The following is a 26,464-nucleotide window of genomic DNA, read 5'->3' on the forward strand; positions in this document are numbered from 1 at the left end:
CCGGGTGCTGCATAGTGCTGTCTCGAAAGTGGTGCGCTCGGCAATGGCGTACTGCGAAGGGTGTATTTGTCACTGTGCGTGTGCTTCACTATGTAAGGTAAGCATTTCCTAACTATCGGTCCATGAATAAACTTGATGATCCTCATGGACAGCTCCTCTTACTCACGTCCAAAAACAGTCTACCTGTCCCGCTATGTCGGTTTTGATACAAGATGTGCGCATAACGACTCGTTTGTTTAGTTGTTCCTATTTTCGGTGAGGGGGCGCGTTCCATACGGTTCAGCCTTAGAATGAGATTAAGCATGTGCTCACCTTCCAGCACCGTTTTTTCACGTTTACCAGCACATATAAAGAGCCTCGAAATGCGGTATGATCGTTACATTCCAGTACAGTTCAGTCATGTTCCCAGCTGCATCTTTGTTGACGACTCTCCTCCTGGCCTTGTCCATTGCGGCATCGCCTGTCGAAGTTCGCAACTCCCCCGTCACCCTCCCTATCGCCAGGCGGCTAAACACTTCTGGTGGTACCATCAACCTCGTCCAGCACGACCAATCTCGCGCAGCCGCCCTCAAAAATTTCAAGGGAGATAGCACTCTCAGCCGCCGTACTGGTAGCATCACCGTGACAAACGATGGTGTAAGTTACATCGCAGCAGTTGGCGTTGGCAGCCCTGCCACAACCTGTAAGTTCAACACCGAACAAACATGCAGGTGTGGGTGCTAATGTCTTCTTGGAGACCACTTGATTGTCGACACCGGTAGTTCGAACACATGGGTTGGTGCCGGCACTGCGTACGTGAAGACCAGCACCAGCGTCGACACTGGTGAGCCTGTAACGGTCGACTACGGTTCTGGTTCCTTCTCTGGTATGACACACAACGATATCATACGCTGAAAATACCTACGATTATCTACAGGAACTGAGTACACCGACACCGTCACTCTCGGTAGTGGGCTCACCATCACCGCGCAGTCGATTGGTGTTGCTTCTACTTCGACGGGCTTTACCGGCGTTGACGGTATCGTTGGTATCGGACCCCTAGACCTGACGGAGGGTACTCTGACAGATGAACCGAACACGACGATCCCGACTGTCACTGACAACCTGTACAGCCAAGGCGTCATTTCTGAGATAGTTGTTGGTATCTCTTTCGAGCCCACCACTACTGACTCAGACGCCAATGGAGAGCTCACTTTCGGTGGAACTGACGCTACCAAGTACACTGGTACCCTTGCATACACGTAAGTTTCTGCAGCTCAAATATCAATCCCGACTAACAGTAATTGGTTATTCCAGTCCTCTCACCACAACCTACCCTGCATCCTACTACTGGGGTATCAACGAGAGCATCACTTACGGCAGCAAGACCATCTTGGCTGAGACGGCTGGTATCGTTGACACTGGCACTACCCTCATCCTCCTTGCCAGCAGTGCGTATCTCCAGTACAGCGAGTAATCATGGTCTAATCAGGTTTCGATAGATGCCTACGACGCTTACGTGTCTGCAACCGGTGCTACTCTGGACAGGACGACTGGTCTTCTCCGCATTACCTCTACCCAGTACAGTGCCCTCCAGAACCTGAACTTCAATGTTGGCAGCGTACGCCATTTCTGTTTCAAGCGTTGATGCCCCTTTTTCACCCTTTTGCATAGAACACCTACGCTCTCACGCCTAACGGCCAGATCTGGCCTCGTAGCCTTAACACCTATATCGGTGGTACCGCCACCTCCATCTACCTCGTTGTCAGCGACCTTGGCACCCCCAGTGGTGAAGGTCTCGACTTCATCAACGGCTACACTTTCCTTGAGCGCTTCTACTCCGTGTTCGATACCACCAACTCTCAAGTCGGTTTTGCCACAACCGCATACACGGATGCCACCACCAACTGATGCAATTTTTTTTGTTGGGTATTGGGTATTTATACGTCATAATGCACAACCTATGTACCAAGTCGGCCTGTGGAAGCATTTCAAATAACTGTAACTGGAGTTGTATTTGAACGTTCGTACATTAACTATTGCTGTTCCATGAAGACACCCCAGCTTCACTTGCCCTACTCATCAGAAAATCACCGAGTGCTTTTTGGCACCTTAGATTACTTAACAATATCTTCAAGGCCGTCAAGAAATACTGTAGTATCTATAAAGTAAGGGAGGATGGGTGAGGGAAGTACCGGGAGCTCGCGTGGTTTTCGCTTGGGTCGCTTGCACCGCGTAGATACGCTTACCTCGCTTATTTCGCCAAAGGCCATGTGGTTTCGCTTACCTCGCTTAAAGCTCGATTTGGAAACTCGCGTGGCTATCACGTGCGTCCGCTGCCCGTTAGGGCAGCACACATTTAAAAACATTTATTAATTTATGAAATTCAAATTATATACACAATAAATTCAACTACATATTAAGAATAGACAATTGAGAAATGGGAAACAGGAAAGGAGAGTGGGAGAATGAGAGAAATGGGAGAACAGGGGAAATGGGGAAAATTGGAGAATAAGAGAACAGAAAACAGGAGAAAGGGACAATAGAAGAATGGGAAAAACAGGAGAACAGGAGAATGGGGAAATGGGAGAAGGGGAAAGGGGACAAGAGGATGGGAGGATGACAGGACGACAGGAGGAGGATGAGAGTGGGAGGACGACACAAGGACAGGAGGATGACAAGAGGATGGGAGGAGGACAAGAGGATGGGAGGATGACACAAGGAGGATGGGAGGAGGACAAGAGGACGGGAGGAGGACAGCAGGACTGGGAGGAAGGGGCACAGAGCACCAACACAACAGCAGATGAGAAAATACATATATTCAATTGTACTTTTACTTTTGTCAAAATACTGCTCAAAGTATGTAACTTATTTTGAAATTTTGATCACAACTCAGCGAATAAAATATAATTTATTTTAAAACCTGCAATAATTATTAAGTCACCCAAAGTAGGATGAAGCCGAAGGCCAGGAAGCCAACAAAGAGCGCGAAGCGCTCTTTTTGCTTCCTGTGCCGAAGGCACAACGGGTGTGTGCTAGTCTATAAAGTAAGGGAGGATGGGGGAGGGAAGTACCGGACGCTCGCGTGGTTTTCGCGTAGGGCCATGTGCAGTTTCGCTAAAGGTCATGCGTTTTTCGCTAAACGCCATGTGGTTTTCGCTTACCTCGCTTAAAGCTCGATTTGGAAACTCGCATGGCTGTCACGCGTCCGCTGCCCGTTAGGGCAGCACTCATTGAAAAACATTTATTATTTATGAAATTAAACATAAATTCAACTACATATTAAGAAAAGACAATTGAGAAATGGGAAATGGGAAAGGAGAATAGGAGAATGAGAGAAATGGGAAAACAGAGAAAATAGGGAAAATAGGAGAATAGGAGAACAGAGAACAGGAAAACAGAACAGGAAAATAGAAGAATGGGAAAAATAGAAGAATGGGAAAAACAGGAGAATGGGAGAATGAGAGAAGGGGGAAGGGGGAGGACAACAGGAAAGGGGAGGAGGACAACAGGACAGGAGGAGGACAAGAGGACGGGAGGAGGACAACAGGACGGGAGGAGGACAACAGGACAGGAGGAGGACAACAGGACGGGAGGAGGACAACAGGACGGGAGGAGGACAACAGGACGGGAGGAGGACAACAGGGAGGTAAGGGGAAATCAACACATTCAATTGTACTTTCACTTTCCTTATCTGCACAGAGAACATGGAAACAGGAGAATGAGAAAACCAGAGAACAACAGGAGGACAGGAGGGTTCAATGTCTAATCCCATCAATTGTAATATATCATGCTCAACTCAATGAATACAATATAATTTATTTCAAGATCTAAAATAATGATTATTAAAACACCCAAAGGTAGGATGAAGCCGAAGGCCAGGAAGCCAACAAAGAGCGCGAAGCGCTCTTTTTGCTTCCTGTGCCAAAGGCACAATGGGTGTGTGCTAGTTTCACTCGATTCGACACCACATGTGACACATGGCACAATATATTATTTCGTCACTTCGACATTTAAGTATGCGACACGTGACAGCACTGAATTTTCGACAGCATCAAGAATTTGACAGGCCAGATTGACTATGAACACTGGACCATCTGATTGAGATACTCTCTGAACTCATTTGTAATACTCTACAAGGTGATTTTCTGTGTATACAATATGATTAATGCACCTCAAGTGAAAAAATTTGATTTGAGTCACAATATTAACATTCGACAAACCCAGGTGTGACCCGTGACACGCTACAATTTTGACGAGACAAGTTGGCGTGTGACACGTGACTGTCGAATTGAGTGAAATACTACAGTATAAGTCACTATCTTTATACTTGTCTAAGGGTACTATCACCTGATCTGGAATGCACAATTGATAAGATAGATTGTATTCTATTTGTAAGTATGAGGCATGAAGACTTAGGGTCTGGACAGCTGCATTTATTTCGCAGTTTGTTTCATAGTTTATTTTGTTTGTAACAATATGTACAAACAACTGTGACAAGGTCGCCGCATCACGCACCATATGACATCACACCAAGGCTGAAATGCCTCCAGCTAATAAAATCCATTGTTTCCACATGCTGCGGATGGCCACTGCAATGATTGCTCAACTTGTTATGGGTCTTATAATTGCCTACATGACTCCATTTCTTGAGAAACAGCCCTACCACTGTACCTCACTCCTCACTGGACATCCTGACCAGATCAAGACTGAGCTCAGAATGAGGAAGCATGTTTTCCTTGCTCTTATACATGAGCTTTGGGCTTGTGGGCTACATGATTCAAAATATATCCTGTTTGATGAGCAAGTTTCCATATTTCTATATACATGTGTGACAGGGCTTTCAAGCCATCATGTCACAGAACATTTTCAGCACTTGCACACAACCACATAGAAGTATGTCAAGATATTTGTTGTCTCACCGACTCTCACATGTCGTCAGATATTTTAAGAGAGTCCTGCTTGCTCTGTCTTGGGCTCCCTTCTACAACAAAATTTTCTGTCTTCTGCAGGATGGCGCACCTATTCCAGCTGAAATATCAGGGAATTCAAAACTCTTTTCATACTTTTGAGGGGCACTTGGAGCCATGGATGGTACACACATTGCATGTTGTCCATCTGTGGCAGAAAGACAGCTGTCACGAAACCGACAAGGTTTTGCCAGCCAAAATTGTCTTGCATGTTGTTCATTTGATCTTTGGTTCCAGTATGTTCTCAGTGATTGGGATGGATCAACCTCAGACTCGACTCTCTACAATAATGCCCATCTCACTGACCTGTACATTCCACAAGGGAGATACTACCTTGCAGATGCTGGGTTTGGAATATGCAATTCACTTCTCATTCCATACTGAAGTGTTCGGTACCACTTGGCTGAGTGGGGTTGAGCTGCAGTTCAGTGAGCAATATCTCACTTGACTCATTGATCTTCTCATACAAGATAGGCCACAAAATGCCAAAGAAATATAAAACCTTTGGCATGCTCAAGCTCAAAATGTGATTGAGCAGATATTCGGCATTCTCAAGAAGTGATTCATGATACTCATACATCCACCAGAATATAGCATGTTGACTCAAGCCTAAATCCCCCTGGCACTTTGTGCTGTCCACAACTTCATTTGAAGTTTCTATCTGGCAGAAATAGAGGAATTTTCTACTGAGGATCTTGTTGATGCTGATGTAGGTGAGTTGAGGGGTAATCTTGCTGAAGGACCAGCAGGATGTGCTGAAAGGCAAAAGGTGATAGAGGACAGAGACAATATTGCAGATGCTATGTGGAGAGATTATCATAAAGCTCATCAAGACATGACAGGATGAGTGTGCAACAACATATACACTATCTAGAGACCCTGCTTGTTGATAAATTTGATCTTATGGTCAACAAAAGACTTCCTTGGCCCATCGTCAGACATCACCATATATGCATCAGTAGCACTGATATCCATCTGAAAAGCTTCGATAAGTGCAGCTATGCTATCGTCATCAAGATGTGTTTCAAGAAGTTGCGTGTGTCACATTGCTGCCTGCTTGCATTGAGGTGATAAGGCAATAGCTGATTGTTGTGATTGTGAGGCGACATGGAAGATATCAGTGAACTCAGAAAATTGATCATTTATTGCATATAGTGCAGTGGCTGAACCACCAATGCGCTGGCATTTCGCTGATGGACAAGAGAGACACAATGAGGAAGTGGTAAGAGATGGAGTCAAAGACGCAGTTGCAGACTTTTGCTTCAAAGGAGGAGTTGCTTCCCAATGAATGAGATCATCTTTATCATCTTCCGGCTCTCTCTCTGCTATTGTTCTGTCATTATCTTCAACTCCCAAGTCTCCTGTTGTGGGTGCTGCTGGCTTGTGCTCGACAGTGGGACCTTCATCACTGATGTAACTCAGAGTTTGTTGTGATTCAAAGGTTTTCTGGCCTGCATGAAAAGCATTGGTACCATGTGAGATCTGTGCATGCAAAAGGTCATCTATCTCATTGAAGTGCCTCCAGCCTTTGTTGCAAAAGGGCTTCACATCAGGATGTGCCTGGAAAAATGGTCAGATTTGCACAGAACTTTGAGAGTACGTGGGTAGACTCTACCATAGACTATGTGTAGAAAGTCTGGGAGCATTACTAATTCTTTTTGTGGAAAGTAAGCTGAATCTGTAGACAATTTGTAGACTTTTGTAGACTCAACTCGGTTCCAGTGGATCGACCAAACAACTTCAGCATTGTAGTTCATTGCTCAGCTGTGATCATTGCCTGGAGAAGCATCTGACATATATACTGGAAATGACAAGCCAACATTTTCACTGTCTGCCCCACTGTCTGCCCCACCACTATGTCACTTGGACCTATATCTGCTACTAGTTTAAGTTCCAATATTCAAGTTAATCGCCATCTCAGTATAAATGCTCTTTCATTGATATAGTACCTGCTAACAACCAGTGCTGGATGCTATCGAGTATACTACCATGGATGTTTGCATGGCCCAGGTGATCAGTGAGTCCAGTTATCACTGTCCTTAACCTACTCGACATTCAACTTGCATTATAACTACAGCCTACTATGACTGATATGGTCCTGTGTGCTAAGGCTGACTGCTGCAACTTGAAGCATGCTATGCAGCCATGGAAGGCCAACAGGAACTGTATACAACGCTACTGCAAGCAGTGTTGTGAGGTAGTGGGAGGGTGTAGGGTCCACTGGGTTGCATCTGTACTTTCTCCAGTTGCTGCTCAACAGCACAAAAACTTGATTGTACCACCACCCGCCACTATTAATCCCACATCTACTCAGCTTGACCATCCTCTAGTTACTACACCTGAGGGTCCTTTGCCTACATCCCATTCATCATCAGTGAGCATGTCACACTTTTTAACTACTACTCAGTTGCTCCCAGCTGCTTCACAAAACTATGCCTGGCTGTTAGACCCCAATTGCGCATGGAACTATGTTCTTGGGCACTAGCGGACATTGATGGCTGAACAACACTTTCAAGCTGACCAAAGTATGAGTATCATGATCCGCAATATGATCGACGTAGTCCTCTGGTTGAAGGTACAGTTTTCTACACTTATTAGATGGTTTCTTGGTGCTGACTAGCCAACTTGAATATCGCTATCACTAGAACAACAACCATCCCCACCTAGTAAGGCTTTTGTGCACTGCACCTGGAAAGTTCGTGCCAGGAGACCATCAGCTATTGACGAGATTCGACCTCGGAGACTATATTGCAGTATATTGCAGTGATCAGCATGCCTGGATCGAGCAGGATATCAAGACTCCGCTTCTCAGTCCCCCCAATTCGACTATCCTCCTGTGTTCTATCGACCTTACTGACAATAATATGCTACTAGGATTCACTGAGAGGGTCTTATCTCTTAGTCGCACACCTGCGACTGTCCAATCTCCATCAAAACAATCCTTTAGCACCGTGGGTATGCATCTCTCCCAATTGGATGGGATCACCTCACCATTGAAGCAGCAGAGGAATGCCAGTAGTAACAACCCTGTGAGCCCAGCTCTCATCTCTCTCCAGTTGCCCATTCCTTTACCAGTGATACCTCTGTCACTCACTGCTGGTGGCTCGGACATGTCGCCTGTATTAGTGCTCATGGTCCAACCCAACACCTCTGCTACTGTCCCTGCAGGTGCCCGAGCACGATTTCCTTGGAAGTATGCATGTGATATGGTTTCCCGGATTCAGCTCTTTGTCAATTTATTAGACGATCAGACAATCCAGACCCTCTTCACTACTACCTTTCCAAATTGCGTCTATACTAAGGTGACATTTTATAAGCATTGCACTGCTTATCGGGCAGCTATTGAGCATTTGAGTGATAGGGTAGAATTTGCCATTGTGTCATATCCCATATTCCAGACCTATGTCCAACAATGTTCCCACACTTCATCTGGACCTCAGACACTAGATCTGGTCCAGTCCAGTCTGATCCGATATACAATAAGCTTCTTAAATTCAATTCCTGTTCATATAACGTTAACACAGCCTATTCCTTTATTTGGTATTCCTTGTTCCTGGTCTCTCGGTTATACTTACTTCTGGCTATGCATTATGATCTGTTAACCTGTGCTAATTTCTGACTCGCATTTTGACTTGTGATAAACTTTGCTTATGCTTCATACATAGCCTTCGGACCTTGCTTATTGATCTTTCCGATAGTCACTTAGTATATAAACTCTTGTATATGTCCTGTAGTTCCTCAGTCTGAATATCATATTAGTCCTCGCACTTGTTACAAGAACATCTAGACGCTTGGGCCCCTACCATTTTTCTCCTAATCCTCCTCGTATCAGCCCTCACATCATACCCTTACCCCGACCTTACCCTTGTCATCCTTGTCATCCTCGCATTCCCTTTCGCTCTCTACCTGTCGCTGCAGCAAAGCCAGTACAATTGGCCAGACCCTTTCGCTGACGAAGCATACCCATGCTCCGTTCCACCACCTGACTGATCCTGTGGATAGTCCCCTTACCCTTACCGTCCGGACGGTAACCTATGATCTGATGCACGACACATCCCCTTTGCCCTTTTCCCTTTCTTGATCTCTGACTCAGTGCGCAGTCGCACATGCAACTTATACTTAGATCCGCAGCTGCACGATTGTGCCCCTGCGCATTTCACTTCTTATTTCGATCTTTGACTCACTTTATTATCTAGCACGTTCTACCTCGACCGAATGTGCCTTCCTGTTATGATTACACCCTTTACCGATTGCCTTTCCCGGTAGTACGAGTTATCACCCACTAATACATCTCCTGCCCTCTATATAAACTCGCTACCATGTACTATATTCCCTAACTTGAATCTACTTGGTTCTTGACCTCCTACTCTCACCAGAGTGATCCTTCTGCCTCGCCAGCAGTCTATATTCTATCTTCTTATCTGCTCTTCGTGGATAAGCCTATAGTCTCGATCTTTACTCATCGACTTTGTCGACGAGCAAAGCCCCTGTTAACTAGTCGGACTTCTGTCCTTCTAATTAACGACGATCTTACGATTAACCTTCGGGTGTCATAAGCCTAGGCCGATTTAGCTTATCGTCTCGCAACCGCGTGACGTAAGCTACCCGATTTGGACATAGGCGTCAAATCTTACTTGCCGAAGCCTCGCCAAGTAAGACCCCTAACCTTGGGCTAGCCCAAGGACATCTTCGACCGTTGACGACACACGCTCTGTTTGAGCGTCGCCAACAGATACCATCCAAGTCGTAACAGCACTAGTCTTCACAACTAAGTCCTTATACTAGTTCCTTCCTTGTGAAATCTTCCTTAGGCCTAGGGAGGAATTCCCTAGGCCAGAGCTCTGATCCTCTGATCCTATATTCCTCCAAGTTTCCGGAAGTTTGTCCGGATCTTTCCCGCAGTCCTCCAGACCTATTCTGCTTTGGACATTGTCCTTGCAGCCTTACCTCTGTTTGCTTCTACTCAGGACAAGTCCTGAGTAGCCACTACACATATTCATATCAGGATGAAACCTCATTGTAATTTCCAGAAGTTCCTCCAGAACTTTCCCGCACTCATCCGGAAGTTACTTGCACTCGTCCAAAAAGCCCTTCCGAAGTTTCCCATGCTTTCGGATATCCTTTGGACTTCCTAGGATTTTCTCCGGACATCAATCTGAAATTAAGGGCACATACTTGGGTAAGGGGCGCAGCGCACGAGCTGAAGCAAAGCCCCTCAGAATCAGTCCTACCCTTTGTGCATGGTCTTAACACGTTGATGCAGGATATAGTCCTGCTGGCCAGTGGAACACTCTCTTGGCTGAAATTAAAGCTAACACTCTGAGTCTCACCCCTACCCTGCCTTCGAGTCTACCAATGAACCCATCTACTGCTGACACTGGATTGCTGCTCCCTACTGACCTAACTGGTGAGATTTTTAATCCAATTTACTCCTTCCATGGCCAGCTAATCCTTGTCTTCAGGTCCTACCCTGCCTCCGAGTCTACCAATGGACCCATCTACTGCTAACACTGGATTCACACTCCCTACTGACTTAACCAGTGAGATTCTCAATCTGATTTACTTCTTCCACAGTGTCTAATCCTTGTCTTCAGGTCTTATTCTGCCTCCAAGTCTACCAATAGACCCAGCTACTGCCAACACTGGATTCCCGCTCCCTACTGACCCAACTGGCGAGATAGATGATGCTATTGCATCACTATTGTGGAACATAGATGAAATGAACCACAATACTACAGCTACCACCAATTCTGAATTTCCATTAGATCTTAAAATTTATCCCCAATTTGATCCATTTAGCGCTTGGTTAAATGATCACTCCTGCAGATTATCCTTTTATGGAACCTGATGTTCCAGTCTTACTACCTTTACTGCCTTTTTAATTAGACTCACTAGCACCGCGAAAAGTTCTACTAGTTAATTCAACTTTGTTAGTCTCATGCAGGTCTTGCTCCACCAAATCTCTGGGATCTTCCAGTTGATCAACAACGCAGGGAGCTCATCAATTTACAGGTTGCACGGTGTACTAAAATCATTCCTGTTGATCCCAAGAATCCATTACAGGTTGCATGGTGTACTAAATTCATTCCTGTTGATCCCAAGAAGCCAAGCACGAGGGAATATCAAGGTGCTCATGGCCACAAATCAACCTGATACTGACCTCACTTATTCAGCCTAGCCCTGATGACTTTCTCTAGTTATGAGTGTCGAACAGACATCCAATTTGACCTTATTGCTCAATTATGATGGGTGCTGAGCTTCGGTCACTCGTAACTGAGGTGAGAAATTAACTATCTTCTCTATAATATCAAGTGTACAACTAGACTATTTTACCTTATTACATGTATTGTTCTCTTGAATCATGCAATGATCAGAGTTAGCTCTCGAATGCTGGAGGAAGAATTTCAAGGACTGGCACCCAGTGTTAACTTTAAGCTTGCATGTATTAGCCTCGAACACTGGAGGAAGAATTTCAAGGACTTAAGCTTGCATGTATTATTCTTCCAAATCACACATTTTCAAAGCAACAAAGATGCACAACAAGAGATAGAATTATCAATGACAAAAATCTAGACAATGCAAACTATGTAATGTGAAACAAGCACCGGGAGTGGAGGCAATGCACTAGTCACTGTCAAACAGAGTGTCCATGGAAAGCATCCAAGGAGAATGTCCTCGTCTCTCTGACTCCGAGATAACATAGCGGTTCCGATGTTTGATCATCTCATCAAGATAAAAGTTATACTGGTGTACGGACATGTCCTGGAGGATTGCTTGATACTCGCCTAGCCAGACATTTGTCTGTTTGCAAAAGGATGTATTGAATCGCCACTTGCCACTAGAAATGAGCTCTGGGAAAGCGGCAGGGTTGCAGTGCTGCTGACAGTAGGTGTCAGTTTCCTTGTGTTTCAAGTTGGAGTGAAACACGTCCACAGGCATCCCTGTCGTGGCGAAGTGGTCATCACTGATAGCGTCTTAGTGGACATGGAGCTTGCAGTTGTTGTTGAAGACAAAGTATTCAGGTGTCGATGCAGCAGTAGGGAATACCACCTTTGCAAATTCCTTGAGTTTAAATGTTAGCCCGCATCAGTAAGACTGTATGTAACTCACATTAACAGTAGAGACGGCTTCAGACCCAAAAAATGTAGCCCACACTAATATGACCCCACAAGGCCGCATAATAAGTTGCTCATTATGGGTTCGGCGTCAACCAAACCATGCTCTGAGGTGTTTGTTGCTGTTCTCTGGCTTACCGTCACACTCTGAGTCAAGAATCGCCTCGAGATCTTCATCAGTACTGTTAGAGCTACTGGCACTATTGGAGAATGAAGGAACAGAGTCCAAGGGCAAGGTAATGCCAGCCCTCTTAAGCCACGCTCACAGCTGAAAAAGAGCTTTTGCAGGCTTGAAGTAGGCATCTTCAAGAGCCTGGTGGTCCACATTGCTGCATGTTCAAGATCCAGAGGCATGAACCTCATTGCAGCCATCAACTGTGCACCGCTGGTTCAAGTCTTGATGGTCTGGACAGAAACAATGATGGTTGGTCATAAGCAGGACTTTGCAGTCATGCACCACACAGCAAGGGTGCCTGGTGGTATTACCATCACAAACAGCTGCTTGGATCTTCACTACAGCATGTAATCAATCTTAGTGTGACACCTCGCACTTGAAAAATAATTCACTTACATTTTGGGTCGTCACCAACAACAATGAAGCATAAGTCACAGGCATGTGGATATGCTTCCTGCCCGATACCTTCCATTTCTTTGTTGCGCTCACTTAGCGCAACATCAATTCAGATCCGTTGTTGCTTGTTGTGGGGGAGAACAAGGCAACTGTTGTGCTCTGTCTTCTCCAGTAGCAGTGAGTAGATAAAAAAAACCATTCAGAACATCAGTGTTGCACATTCGAAGGGTATATTGCTACGAAAATTCATTGTCGAAAGCTTGTGAAAGTGTAGTGTCAAAAGCGTGTCTGTTGTTCGAGATGTAGGTGTTATGACTGGGATAGTTCTTCTGTCAATGATCAAAGATAGACCAGTCTGGTTGACAGCGTGTTCTGAACTCCTAGTGCAAGGAGGGTTCAAGTTCAAAGATTCCTACTAGACGAGCACTGTAGCTTCTATCTAGGTTCAGCGGCGAGTGGTTTTAGCACTTCTGCCTATCAAAGGTTCAGGCTAAGACAATGAGTGATTGTCTTAGAATCAGGTATCAGACTATAAGGGTGGAGACCTTATAGAACAGGATTCAAGGAGAAAACCCAGTAGATTAAGTTAAGGAATAATACTGTTGTACATGGGGTTTATATAGGTAACAAGAGGCGGCACAGCCATGTCAAGAAAGGTAACAAAGATAGGGAAATAGTACAACCTATCAAGATAGCAAAGATAGGTGAAACAATCATGCTGCGCATGATAGTAGTCAAGATACAATCAAGAAGAAAAGAAAGAAGTGCGGACGGCCCACTTGATAAAATAATAGCCAAGTCTGGACTTGGTGCTAGGGTTACAGAAAGAGAAAAATAAGTAGGGCTAAATGTTATTGTAACAGTAGGCATGCCATTGAGCAAGTGCATAGTTGTACAAATGAGCACAGTTCATGCTAGACATCCTGGAACAAAAGGTTGGCATTACTATTATCAGAGAAAGACGACATACCATCCAAAGACTTTCATTGCTGCAAAAAACTTTAACAGTGCAGCTTCAATATAGAAATGCCTCATGGCCTGAATGACACTGGGAACACCAGCATAGTATATGCGTGTTGAGTCGGCATTGTTAGTCTGATAATTGTGGTAATATCTGGTATGACATTCTGAATGAAATAGTCAGTATACATTACTGGAAGTTAAAGAACATACATCGACAATATGTTGATACTGAATGGACTGGAAGAGAACCATCTCACAATGTAAAGAGGCTAGCATGAAATGTATTGACACCTGTGAGAGTGGCTACTTTATTGCCATCCCAGTAGTTCTTGCATTCAGGACTCTGGCATACATGCGTCAGTGGATACAAGTCATGATATTCTATGAGGTTTAAACACATCAGTGAAAGAAGTGAGACGATGAAGGTTCAACAATTCAGATGGTTAGTCTGAACAATGTTGGGTCTTGCTGCCTAGCTACGTTGTCTAGAAGACAGTGTTCGACCCTAAAGGGTTTCTGTACTAAGCTCAAAGCTCAGAGAGAGAGGGAAACTACTAAGACTTTGACTGGTGGTGAAAACTGGTGAAGAGGTAACTTGATTATGTAAGCTACAAAATAGCAAACATAAGGTAAAGACAGTATCTACAAGCCTAGTCAGGAATGAGTCTCTACACCGCCATCGCTACACAGAGCCCTTGTCTGATATCCTCCATGCCCAATGCATACACTTGAATGTGCATTACAATGTGACATAAGTGGAGCACCAGAACTTTGGCCTAGATGGACTGCTGCAATACCACCACTGCCACATTATGCAGAGGGCAAACTTCCACTAAGTCATTTCTGTGCCCTTGCAGGTGCACTCAATGACATCATAGCAACATAAAGGTCACAAGTCATAATGCTGCCACCCTCAATATATGTCAGCATGCTCCAGCATGCACTGACACCTGGTGCAAATATTATTGACTACTGGACAACACCTAAAGTCATTAGCAACTTGACTGCAGACATGTACAATAACAACTCACCAGACTCTGTAGCATACTAGTAGCCACAAATGAAATTGATTATTGAATCTCAGACAGGGAAATATGAAAGCACAACATATTTAGTCCAGAATGACCTGGAGGTGGTCATGTCTCATCTCCGCAGCACTGCCGTTGAGCTTGAGATTTTTGGCCCTATATGAATGAAATTTTAAAATTTTCACACATCATAAACAGAAAAGAACGTACCATCCAGCTTCAGCCCATTCTCAAAGTTGCGCTAACAATCTAGGGCTGTGGTATTCATCTTTGAGGGTATCTTTGATAATCACAAGCATTCTCCAGTAGATGGGTGAGTATTCTTTCGAGGAGAAGTTCAGATAGGATTTAGCAAGGGGAGGAGAACAAATCACTGCCATGGCAACTAAGGCTAAACATGATATGGGCAATTGTGTACGGAACTGATCTGGCTGCCTGCGCACAATCCAGTAAGGCCCTGTGTAAAAAAAGCAATGGAGGCATCATGGAGGGCAGGATTGGCAAAATTCCTTGTTGTCTTCTTAAATAGATGATCTATAGATGAACACCTACAAAATCAAATATCTCCACGGTCAGTGATTCAGACAAATACCAATGACTGATAACGTGGTCGTTCATGGGTGGTCTGTCAGTATATCCAAGCTATGGTCAGACAAAGGTACTCTATGATATTAGTCTAGAAACACTAGTCAACCTAGTGATATGGTGTTGACTAAAAGAAACAAAGAAACAGAAAAAAAAGAACCAAGACTAAGCACAATCAATGGTGCTATATTCTAAACTTACCATGAAACAGTTGTGCGAAGCTGTATTGGTCACTCCCACAGCACAAACAGGTAGGATCAAAAGTCAAGACTTGTCAAAAGCTTCCGTAGAACTCTTAGCCTAATATTAAATCTGCTGCCAAGGAACTCACGATGAGTATTAAACAGAATCAGAAATGGACGTCCTTGGATTTCAATACCAAGTCCTCTATTCAATAGCTAAAGCCTATCTGACAAATAACAATCCTGGCTCAGTATACTACTCAGATGTGTGAGGTCAAGTGGACAATAATCAACTTCTGAAGTCTCCCCACTAAGCTACTCTGAGCCTTTAGTGGACGTAGAGGCAACACGAAGAATTCAAAGGTAAGGCTCGAATGTATTCACTACAATCAAAAGTAAGTTAGTATCAGCAAGAAACAAACACTCAGTATATATTCGCTAAAATATATAACACATTAGTGACACAACAATAAATGAGCACTCAGACTGTTAGCTTTCAATGGGTAGAGAGAGTGAAACAGGTAGAGTGAAACAGATCCCGAGCTAAAGAAATAGATAGAGTGAAAACAGAACCCAGACTAGTGAAACAGAGATAAGGAAATAGATCCCAAACTAAAAGAAATAGATCCCAGACTAGAGTGAAATAGATCCCAATCCTAGAGAAACAGAGATAGAGAGATAGAAACAGAGACACGTACACACAAACACAAACACTCAGAAAAACAAGAGACTTCTCAAAACAAATAACCAGGCCTTGCAGGTTGTTGAGCACAGTGAGCTCAATGGCTCCTACTGTCTCATCAATGTACCTGACAATGTTGAACAACTCTTCGTGGTTGTTGCTGATGCTGATCACACACAAACCTCACTCGCAATTTTATTAAGGGTGACTCTGAGAGTCAGATTGATTGCATTTCAGGCCAAAACGGAGGTCCTTATATAGACAAATCTACGTGGCTATGCTAATTTACTCCCGCGTACCTAGGTATATTCAATTTTTGTTTCCTCACGTATCTAGATATACTGCATTATTTGTCATAGATCATAATATCCATGTGAATCGTACGTAGGTGAACATGATTTGTCAGGCTTAGTCATAGATCAGTTGACTGTGGTAAGAGAACATGGTTTACATAATGTGTTGAAACTTGTTTGTATTTGGTGTTATTTAGAGACATAGCACATGTCATAAAGCAAAACCAGGTAACACGTGTATTTAAAGTTTCCTGGAAGTTCCCCCAAACAAACATATGCAGGAAATATTTTTCATGGAAGCTTCAGATGCGTGAGAATCTAGCTGAGTCATCTTCGAGCCAAATAACACAGAATTCATTCCATGCAAAATTTCCGAAAAATATTCACTAACACCACATGGTCATGCACCGGACCAGTTTGGTGCAGGTCATTGTTCTCCCCTGTTGATCTTACATGAGTATCATTGCAATCAGTGCAAGGCCACTTACATTCTGGTCTATTCCAAACCGTAAATATAAACCACCCCCAAGTAAATCTTTAGCAGCATTTTCGATCCAAGTTGCATGTTGTTGAAGAGGAACAGATGGCAGAGGCAAAAGCGAGTATGATAGTGGTGCAATGCTTATCACAGTCTTCTTCAGGTTGGACCGCCAAGTCGACAGGTTGTCGTACAACTGCAATAAAAACCAATGATATGTGTCAATGAAGCACAGTATGAACATAAGTAATATACATACCAAATGTGTCATGTTATACTGCTGCTCTGGCCAAACCCCTGTGGGACAATATAAAACAGATTAGTTTGGGAACAAACAAAGCATGTACCAGCTTCAAGTTGTCTACTGTTCTTGTCCCACATGACCAAAACTGAAAGTAAGACTTTGGAGATCGTTCCTGGCATCCCCTTGACCAAAGGTGGAAATGGATTTTCTAGTGCATGCTGCCCGCGACACTCTCCTTTGGCCTCCTCGAGGAAAATTTTCCAGCATGGTCCATACCAAGCCAGTTGGTCAGGCCTTAGCCCACTGTCAGATCCCTTGGATTTTTTGGTGTGTGGCCGGCCCTGTGCTTGGTCGACAGACTTCATCACTTCATTGAGCAGCTGGAGGAATTCAGGGTTGGGAAGGCGAGGCTGACTGTTCTTATCATGATGGTGCTTCAATATGTTGTCAGGCTTTGAGGAGGTAGTATGCAAAAAAATCATGAGCCTCATCTAAAACAAAACTCCTCCCTCACCTGAGTATCTGACTGTTCCTGGTGTACTCCCGGCAAGGTGTCCAGAGGCTTTAAAAAGGTGAGAAACCATGAGCGTGATCCAAATGAGTGACGAAAATTGTACCTGGTTATTGTTGTTGAGACACACCTGGGCAGAATCTTCATCTTCATCGTGTGAGTATTGGAACTCAAAATCTGGTGTCAGAGGGCAAGCAACTTGAGCCTGAGTAGGGAGTGCTTCAGCCGAAAAGCCTGTAAATGTAAAGTTGAATCAGTGAAGGTACTTTTGACATAAAGTTCTTACCTGGATGTTCTTTCTGCCATTGGTGAGCTCCCCCCCAACCAAACTCCTGTGATTCATCATTCTCTCGTTTGTCTCCTTCATCTCCTGCATCTCCTTCATCCCCCTCATCCCCTTCGTCTCCTTGATCTTCTTTGTCAATATCAATATTGGTATCACTACTGCTAGATTCAATGTCCTCTGGATTGGATCCTATGAAGTGCATGCCTAACAATGCTATCCTCCTTGCACAGGGCCGGGTCCAGGTTGCACTCTGAAAAGGTAGAGTTTGGTGGTGGTTGGGAACTCTGAGCGTGATCAATGAGAGCATTCTGATTGCGCTTCTTGGCAACCTTCATTCCCACAGCGAGATATGGGTCAGTAAAGACTTCAGGATTGGGCTTCATACCAGAAGCCGCAAAACTGAACCTCCCACCATCTTACTGTGACACAAAAGTGGGTGTTTGGGTACTGGGACTGAGGTCTAAGAAATCAGGACTGTATGGTGGAGGGAGCTCCTAAATGTGGAATCAACACACTGATAATAAAAATAGTGAGTCATACCTTTGAATGGTCCTTTCAGCCTTTATGAGATGGTTCTGGAGCCTGGGGGTTCACAGGATTGAGTGTACCAAGAGATGTAGCACCCTTGGGTTTCCGATTCTGGGACTTAGCCTCTAGCGCTACCCCAATCTTCTCCAACTGCACATTCCTCCCTCCTGTTCCCGCATTGGAGCGGCCAGAACGTCGAGGAGCAGCCCCCACTGCATCAGCTCAAGTAAGACCAAGGGATATGAGCAGCACACTGGGAATTTCGGCGGGGTTTGCAGCATGAGCCTTCTTCAGTAGACCAGCCTTTGAGGCATCAGAAGCTTTGCACTTGGGCCTTTTCCTCTTGGGACTGGCTGCTACACAAGGGGGCATGTTGTCACAAGTACCTTTAACAAATCATTATTCTTTCCTAAATCTTCCTAAGCGCCAATACACAGTGCCTAAGTCAAACCCTAACCCTACCCTGAAAGCATCTATCATCCCTGAAATACCTTTAGCGCCCACGACACATGTCTTCAATGTGACTGATGAAGAAGACGAGTTCTTTGGTTGTGAATAGATTAGATTAGATATGATAAGATAAGATATGGTCATGTGATGCTTCTTTAATATTCTATGATGTTCTATGGTATGATTCCCTTTTCCTTTTTATGATTGGCTAGTAGTTGTATCTCAGTTTCAATCTCAGTTTCAATAGTTGTATATAGGTAGCACGTCTTGGTCGATAGTTCTTTAGTTCAAACCTCTTGTATCTACACTGTAGCAATCCAAGATGTACTTGCTCATCTTCTTCTCTGTTGTGATAACCTTAGTCTGAGTCCTAGTCTCTGCCCAACGTTAATTCGTTATTGGGTTGTGACATTAGGTTTGAACTATAGGAGACTCCAACTCTTGCATACTGCTCGCATCTACCATCTCTCTCTAGGTGATTCGTTGAGCAGCCCGCCAACAAACCTCCTAGAAAGCCATTACACATTTTTCTTTGCCCGGTCTAAACAACCACGATCATCTTTCTGAAACCCATCCTTTTGCTTGCTTGATCTTTTCTATGAACAACCTTTATTAGTTAGTAGTCCTATACCAGGCCCTGCCTTACATTGCAGCTGCCAGTATACGGAGGTGTTGACGACATTAGGCGTCTCACTACAACTTTGAGTGCTGGCCCAAGACCCTGCCTGCTCAATGTTACTATAGTTTATTTCATACCTACATCTTTCTTCATACACACGTAGAATCTTTTCGTTAAGTCTAGTGGAACTGTCGCATCTGTGGATAGTCCTACCATTGTTACCACGAGGATTTAGATACGGTGTTCTAGTGAGACTTGCACTTGTAAGCTTCGGCTGGAAGAGTGATAACTTGTCCTAGACCTGTACCCTTTCGGTGACTGAGAAGTAGCACACACAAAGCACACAGTGTTTTTCCCACTTAACAAAAGCGTAGTTTTACGTACTCCTTTCTAGTTAGTAATTAGGGAAGTGTCAGTCAGGTTGACTAAAGAACCCTTTGACCCTAAAGGATGAGGTTGATCCAGTTAGTACTGGGGACCCCTTTAGCTTTCCATTTACGTATCCTTTTTCCCTTCCTCCTTTCATCATCTTTCCTATCCAGAAGAGCTGTTACGACCCACTCTTCAACAGTCATTAGTGAATTGGATTCCAGAATGCACCTGGCACTATGGCTGAAATCGCTGAAGCTACCATGGGACCTGAGAACGTCCAAGAACCCCAAGAACAAGGACCTCAGGCACCACAACTGCAAGGCATAAATATGCCAGTAGAATTCACCAATTACGTACAGAACACCATCAACATGGCAACACACGACCTGTACACAAGGACGGAAAACCTCTTAAACCACAATAATACATTGAAGGCACAAAACAATGCTCAAGAGCTTTGTATCAGACTCCAAAACACCCAAATTGAGGAGCTGAAAAAGAAGCTTGAGAAATTCGCTCAAGCCCCGAACACTTTGCAAGTCAAATTGTCGAAACCCACAGAATTCACCAGAGACAAAGATTCTATCTCCATAGAAGTCTATGCTACTCAGTTGGCATTATATATGTCACAGTGGCCACTGATCACAGACAGGCAGAAGATAACAACTGCCTTGTCTTTCCTCAAAGGATCTGCTGCTAAATGGGCGCAGAAATATGTAATGGAGCTTGACACAAGACCAATTTCCTTTGAAGATTGGTCAGCAGAATTCGAGACCATGTGGGGACAAGACGACAGAGAAGGAAAGGCTGTCAGGGAGTTGGAAACCCTGAAGCAAGGATCATCGTCTGTGCCCGAATACACAGCAGCTTTCAGACAGAAGGCTGCACTCACTAAATACTCCGACTACGACCTCCGCCTTAAATTCCGATCTGGCCTTCAAACCCGGATCAAAGAGCAACTCGCTCACATCTCAGCTTCCGAGAAAGACACCCTCAAGAAGCTCATTGATTACTCCATACAGATTGGACGTAACTATAAAGAGCTAGACGCTGAGAAGAAGAAGGGTAATTGGTGGACCCCTAATAAGGAAGCCAAAACCTTCAATAAATAACCCAAGGCAGGCTGGTCCTAGCAAAGACAGTGACACTATGGATGTGGACTCCGGCAAGCAGAGAGGATCGCCAAAACCTCAAGGAAAGCCTGGCGCTTTCACCTGCTACCACTGTGGAGAACAAGGCCACATAGCGAGGAACTGTAAAGGTGCGCCAAAAGCGCAAGTGCAAGTCAAAGCAACTGCTGTCAAAGAAAATTCCGCACCAAAGTGGTTCACAGATTGGATCGCTTCTAACAAAGGCAAGGATTTTTAAAGGGGTTGAAGTCAAAGTCTGCAGACCTAGACCCGAACAATTGTTTCTCTATTCTCTCTACGTTTCAAGATGTATCAGAAGTACATATTAGATCCAAATCTGAGCATTTTTATATTCCGATAACATTGAAGGGAAAGAACCGACAAGCAGATGTGAAAGCACTTGTGGACTGCGGTGCATCAACATTATTTATCAGTGAGAAGTTTGTTGAGAAGAACAGTGTGAAATGTCGTAAATTATTAAGACCTATTTCAGTTAGGAACATTGATGGATCGCTAAATGCCGCTGGATCAATGACTCATTTTGCAGAACTAGGTCTAAAGATCGGTGATCATGAAGAGGAGAAAGCAGCTTTCATGGTTACAGACTTAGGAAGCGATGATGTTATTATCGGCATAGATTGGCTGAGATATCATAATCCAGAAATTGACTGGAATGCAGGACGATTCGCACTTTCTAGATGCCCTGTAAAATGTGAAACAAAGAAAGAAAAAAGACAAAAAAAGAAAGGAAAAAGAAAAGAACAAAAAAAGATAGATGATGTACCTAATCTAATTCCTACGGACAATGAAGACGAGGAAGAAGAAGATATGTTGATGAAGAGGGTGACGGTTGAGGAAATAGAAGACAAAGAGAGTCCAGAGAGACTATGGATTCGTTATAAAGCCTCGGTTGCCACGAAGCAGAAGGTAGCAGAAGAAGCTACAAAGAAGAAGCAGTCGGTAGAAGAAATGGTACCTGACTGGCTTCATGATTTCCTAGGAGTTTTCTCAGGAGAAGAATCTAAACGCTTCCCTGAAAGAAAGAAGTGGGATCATGCGATAGATCTTAAAGATGAGGGCAATCTTCCGCCAAATGCAAAACCGTACCCATTGTCACCTAAGGAGATGGATACACTGAAGGAATGGTTAAAAACTGAAACCGCACTGGGACATATTAGAGATTCACAATCTCCAGTAGCAGCACCTTTCTTCTTTGTGGCCAAAAAAGATGGCAAGTTAAGACCGGTGATGGACTATAGAAAGCTCAATGAGAAAACGGTTAAAAATGCATACCCACTGTCTTAATAACCGAGGGTCTTATATAAAGTCGTGTAAATGTAATGACACCACAATTACACTTTGGATAAGACTGCTTGCCAGTCCTCGATTAACACAGTCTATGACTTTTCCTATTTCGTGGTAGATAATATGTGAGTTCTTGGGAGGCTCACTAAACTAATCTTTTTATAAAGATCAACCTAGCCGGAGCTTTAATTTTCTTTATTAAAACTCAAATCTCTTGTCTAGGAATAAGCTTCTAGACACATAATTCGGTTTCTGGGACGTATTTGCCTAGGAAATCTCCTTCTAGGCTCTGGACTTGGATACTGGAACTAGTGAGACGTGGTCTCAAATATACAAAATATGACCAAGATCGCTTGGTCTATGGACACCTGACTGTGAGACAATGGTCTCAAATATACGATATATGTTCAAGATCGCTTGAACAAAGGGGACTATAACTTGACCAAGATCGCTTGGTCTATGGGACAACTAGTGAGACATGGTCTCAACAATATGATAGATGACTAAGATCGCTTAGTCAAAGGGCACAGAGCAATGAGACAAAGGAGTCTCAAAGACAATATATGTGACCAAGAACGCTTGGTCTATAGCACTAAATAAGTTTCTAAGGTAAGAAACTTATAATCTCAAGGGAATTCTTTTCCCTGCACTTGTCTCACTTCAAAGGGACTAACTTTGCAAGTGAAATATCTGACAGGCAGATTGCTACAATTGGGAGATCATATTTTTTTGGGGGGAGAATGGGCTCTCCTTATATACATTTTGTGTGGGAAAGTAACCTAGGTTCACAAACAATAAAAAATAAGGAGGACCAATCAAAATATTGGGTCAAACCCAATAAAAGAATAAAATACAAGTGAAAGATGGAGCTATGACATCATTGTGGAGCAAAAGATTCCAGAACCTTCCATGAGTGAGTCAGAGTGAGTCATTGTGGAGTAGAATAATCTAGAGCTTGATGACATAATATCTTTCAACAGAATACCTGCAGGAGTATCTGTGGAGTCTTATGACATCATAATGACATCATACCCTATGGGTACAATTTTATGAAGTGTCAGGTGAGTCAAAGCATCCTAATGAAAAAGTAAAGTAAAGAAACACTAGAGAAAAGTAGGTAGCAAAAATAAGACAGTTGGCAGGAATTGAAACACGGTCTTTTTGGATAGGTTTTTTATAGGCTTTGTACTTTTCTCTATCGTTTTCTCTAGCCAAAGTGAATAAGCCAAAGGCAAGGCTATACCTTAACCTTCATTTCCCTTCTCACATCAACTAGGTCTAAATGTGATTCCCATCTCACATTAGACTTTTTTCGTCAAAACATATTCAGATCATGAAACTTGGGGAAAACTGGAAATATGAACCATGGTTTGAAACCAAGGTATGGGTTGACTAGTCTGAGGACTAAGCTAACAGACTTTATCTTTTTGAGGGTCACCTAGTATTCATGTCCATGCATGATTCCCACATCATGCAGGACACCACTACCGAGATCTCAAGATTTAATTGATGCTTCAACCGGTGCCACAATGTACTCTAAGATGGATGTACGATGGGGGTACAACAATATTCACATGAAAGAAGGAGATGAGTGGAAGGCGGCCTTCAAAATGCCGTTTGGTCACCACAAACCGACCGTGATGTATTTCGGACTCACGAACTCGCCTGCAACCTTCCAAACAATGATGAATGAAATTCTGAGAGACTTAATAGATGGCAAAACAGTAGTTGTCTACATTGATGATATAATGGTCTTCACGAATGGAAATAGGGAGCAGCACCGAAAGGTGGTACAAGAAGTCCTGAAATGGTTAAAGGAGAATGACCTGTTCTTGAAGCCTGAGAAATGTAGCTTCGAACAGTCTAAAGTCGAGTTCCTCGGATTAATCGTGGAAGAAGGCAATGTGTCAATGGACCCTGTGAAAGTAGAAGGAGTATTGAAATGGCCTGTTCCCAAATGCGTAAAAGATATCCAAGCATTCATGGGCTTTGCCAACTTCTATCAAAGATTCATACTTGGGTTCTCGGAGATAGCCAGACCAATGAATGATCTGCTAAGAAAGGATGTCAAATGGGACTGGACGGAGAAACAACAGAAAGCTTTTGATGAATTAAAGAAACATTTCACAGAAGCTCCCGTTCTAGTCATGCCAGATGTTGAGAAGAAAAAGAAAATAGAGACCGATGCTTCAGATTATGCAACAGGAGCAGTTCTCTCTCAACTCATGGAAGATGGATTATGGCATCCAATAGCATATTACTCTAAGTCAATGAATGATGCGGAAAGAAATTATGACATTCACGACAAGGAGTTATTAGCAATCATTAGAGCATTGGAGGAATGGAGGCACTACGTGCAGGGAGCACCTCACCCAGTTGAAATATGGACAGATCATAAGAACCTTGAATATTTCATGATGAGTCAAAAGTTGACCAGAAGGCAAGCTAGATGGAGTCTTTTCCTAGTGGAGTATGAATTTACACTCCAACATAAGCCTGGTGTGGTTAATGACAAAGCAGACCATCTTTCTCAGAGATCAGACCATAGAGGGGGGGTAGAAAATGATAACTCAAATCACATTCTTTTGAAACTGGAATTCTTCACTGTAAAAGCTGCTAAAAGAGGTCAAGTTTTGGTGCATGGAGAGAAACATTTACTCCAAAAGATACGAAAATGCACAGAACAAGAACCTGAAGTCGCTAAAGCATTAGAAACACTAAAAGCAGCACCAGTCCAACTGCATAGAGGAGTCGAAGAGTGGAATGTGGAAGATGGATTGGTGTTATTCCGAGGATTAGTTTACCTTCCAAATGACAAAGAGATCTGCCAAGAGATACTGGAGTTGTTTCATGACTCTCCACCGGCTGGACATCCTGGATGAGCTAAAACCTTGGAGTTGATTTCCAGAAACTATTGGTGGCCTTCAATGACAAAGTATGTCCACGATTACATAGATGGTTGTGATAGGTGCAGACAAATGAAAGTGCTCCCAAGTAAACCAACGGGGCCTTTACAGCCAAATGAAGTTCCAGAAGGACCTTGGCAAACAATCACCTGTGACTTGATAGTGGACCTGCCGAAGAGCGAAGGGTGTGATAGCATTTTTGTAGTCGTTGATCAATTTTTGAAACAAGCACACTTTATTCCCACCACCAAAGATATAGACTCGAAGGGTATTTCCAAGCTATTTCTGAAGAATGTATGGAAACATCACGGAACACTGAAGAAAGTGATTTCAGATAGAGGAACTCAGTTCATATCAAAGTTCATGGGACAAATGTCAAAAAGATTAGGAACGAAATGGTCTGCATCGACCTCCTATCATCCCAGAACCGATGGACAGACTGAACACGTAAATCAAGAAGTCGAACAATACTTGCACATGTTCACGTCATACAGACAGAATGATTGGGCATCTTGGCTGCCGATAGCAGAGTTTTCACATAAAAATGCAGTCACAGTAACTGGTCACAGTCCATTTAAAGTTCTCTACGGGTATAACCCAGATTTCATGTTCCACCCAAACTCCATGTCCGTAATTCCCGCCGCCAATGAAAGAGTTGATCAGATGAAAAAAGCAAGAGATGATGCAGAAAATACTCTTAAAATGGTCAATGAGCGCATGAAGCGATTCTACGACAAAGGAGTAAAAGACGCACCTCGGTATAAGATAGGAGACAAGGTCTGGCTGGATGCAAAAAATCTCAAACAATGTTGTCCAAGTCAAAAACTGTCAGATCGTTGTCTAGGTCCCTTCAAAATACTAGAGAAGATTGGCGAAGTAAACTACAAGTTGAAATTACCGGAAAAATATCAGATTCACCCGGTTTTCCACATAGAATTGCTTACCTCATATCATGCATCTCAATTAATTCCTCATCCTCCTCCAAACCGACCACCTCCAGAATTGATTGATGATCGGGAAGAATTTGCTGTAGAAGAAGTACTAGATAGCCGATTTTTCCGAGGAAAGCTGCAATACTTAGTAAAATGGGAAGGATACCCGAAGGAAGAGTCATCTTGGGAGCCAGAAGAAAATTTGAAGAATGCCCCAATTTCTTTAGCAGAATTCCATAAGGAGAATCCCACAGCTGCAGCCGGAAAATACCGAAGAATCAAAGGCTCAGTACTGTTTACGGAAGATTTCAAACGATAGAGAGAAAAGAATATCC

General features: G+C 43.5%; 4 protein-coding genes across 4 annotated transcripts; 3 read left to right on the forward strand and 1 right to left on the reverse strand.

Annotated features, from left to right (window-relative positions):
• Positions 1-399: 399 nt before the first annotated feature.
• EDB93DRAFT_1079645 (aspartic peptidase domain-containing protein) lies at positions 400-1,890 on the forward strand (the record flags this gene model as incomplete). The annotated part of the gene is made up of 6 exons (XM_041445474.1): positions 400-682; positions 737-865; positions 917-1,241; positions 1,297-1,430; positions 1,482-1,600; positions 1,654-1,890. The coding sequence occupies 6 exons, from the start codon at positions 400-402 to the stop codon at positions 1,888-1,890; spliced, it is 1,227 nt and encodes a 408-aa protein (XP_041310889.1).
• Positions 1,891-2,529: 639 nt separating this feature from the next.
• On the forward strand, positions 2,530-4,058 carry EDB93DRAFT_1101439 (uncharacterized protein; the record flags this gene model as incomplete). Its single annotated transcript, XM_041447097.1, has 6 exons — positions 2,530-2,838; positions 2,933-3,007; positions 3,386-3,628; positions 3,682-3,735; positions 3,844-3,918; positions 4,032-4,058. The coding sequence occupies 6 exons, from the start codon at positions 2,530-2,532 to the stop codon at positions 4,056-4,058; spliced, it is 783 nt and encodes a 260-aa protein (XP_041310890.1).
• Positions 4,059-7,032: 2,974 nt separating this feature from the next.
• On the forward strand, positions 7,033-8,250 carry EDB93DRAFT_1101440 (uncharacterized protein; the record flags this gene model as incomplete). Its single annotated transcript, XM_041447098.1, has 4 exons — positions 7,033-7,323; positions 7,435-7,524; positions 7,595-8,142; positions 8,193-8,250. The coding sequence occupies 4 exons, from the start codon at positions 7,033-7,035 to the stop codon at positions 8,248-8,250; spliced, it is 987 nt and encodes a 328-aa protein (XP_041310891.1).
• Positions 8,251-16,795: 8,545 nt separating this feature from the next.
• Positions 16,796-18,089, reverse strand: EDB93DRAFT_1247258 (uncharacterized protein; the record flags this gene model as incomplete). Its single annotated transcript, XM_041452566.1, has 7 exons — positions 16,796-16,816; positions 16,857-17,042; positions 17,106-17,143; positions 17,194-17,542; positions 17,605-17,652; positions 17,708-17,835; positions 17,888-18,089. The coding sequence occupies 7 exons, from the start codon at positions 18,087-18,089 to the stop codon at positions 16,796-16,798; spliced, it is 972 nt and encodes a 323-aa protein (XP_041310892.1).
• Between the last annotated feature and the right edge of the window lie 8,375 nt (positions 18,090-26,464).

The sequence above is a fragment of the Suillus bovinus genome (assembly GCF_016758785.1).
Source record: "Suillus bovinus strain UH-Sbo-P2 chromosome Unknown EDB93scaffold_9, whole genome shotgun sequence".
NCBI classification, from domain to species: Eukaryota; Fungi; Basidiomycota; class Agaricomycetes; order Boletales; family Suillaceae; genus Suillus; species Suillus bovinus.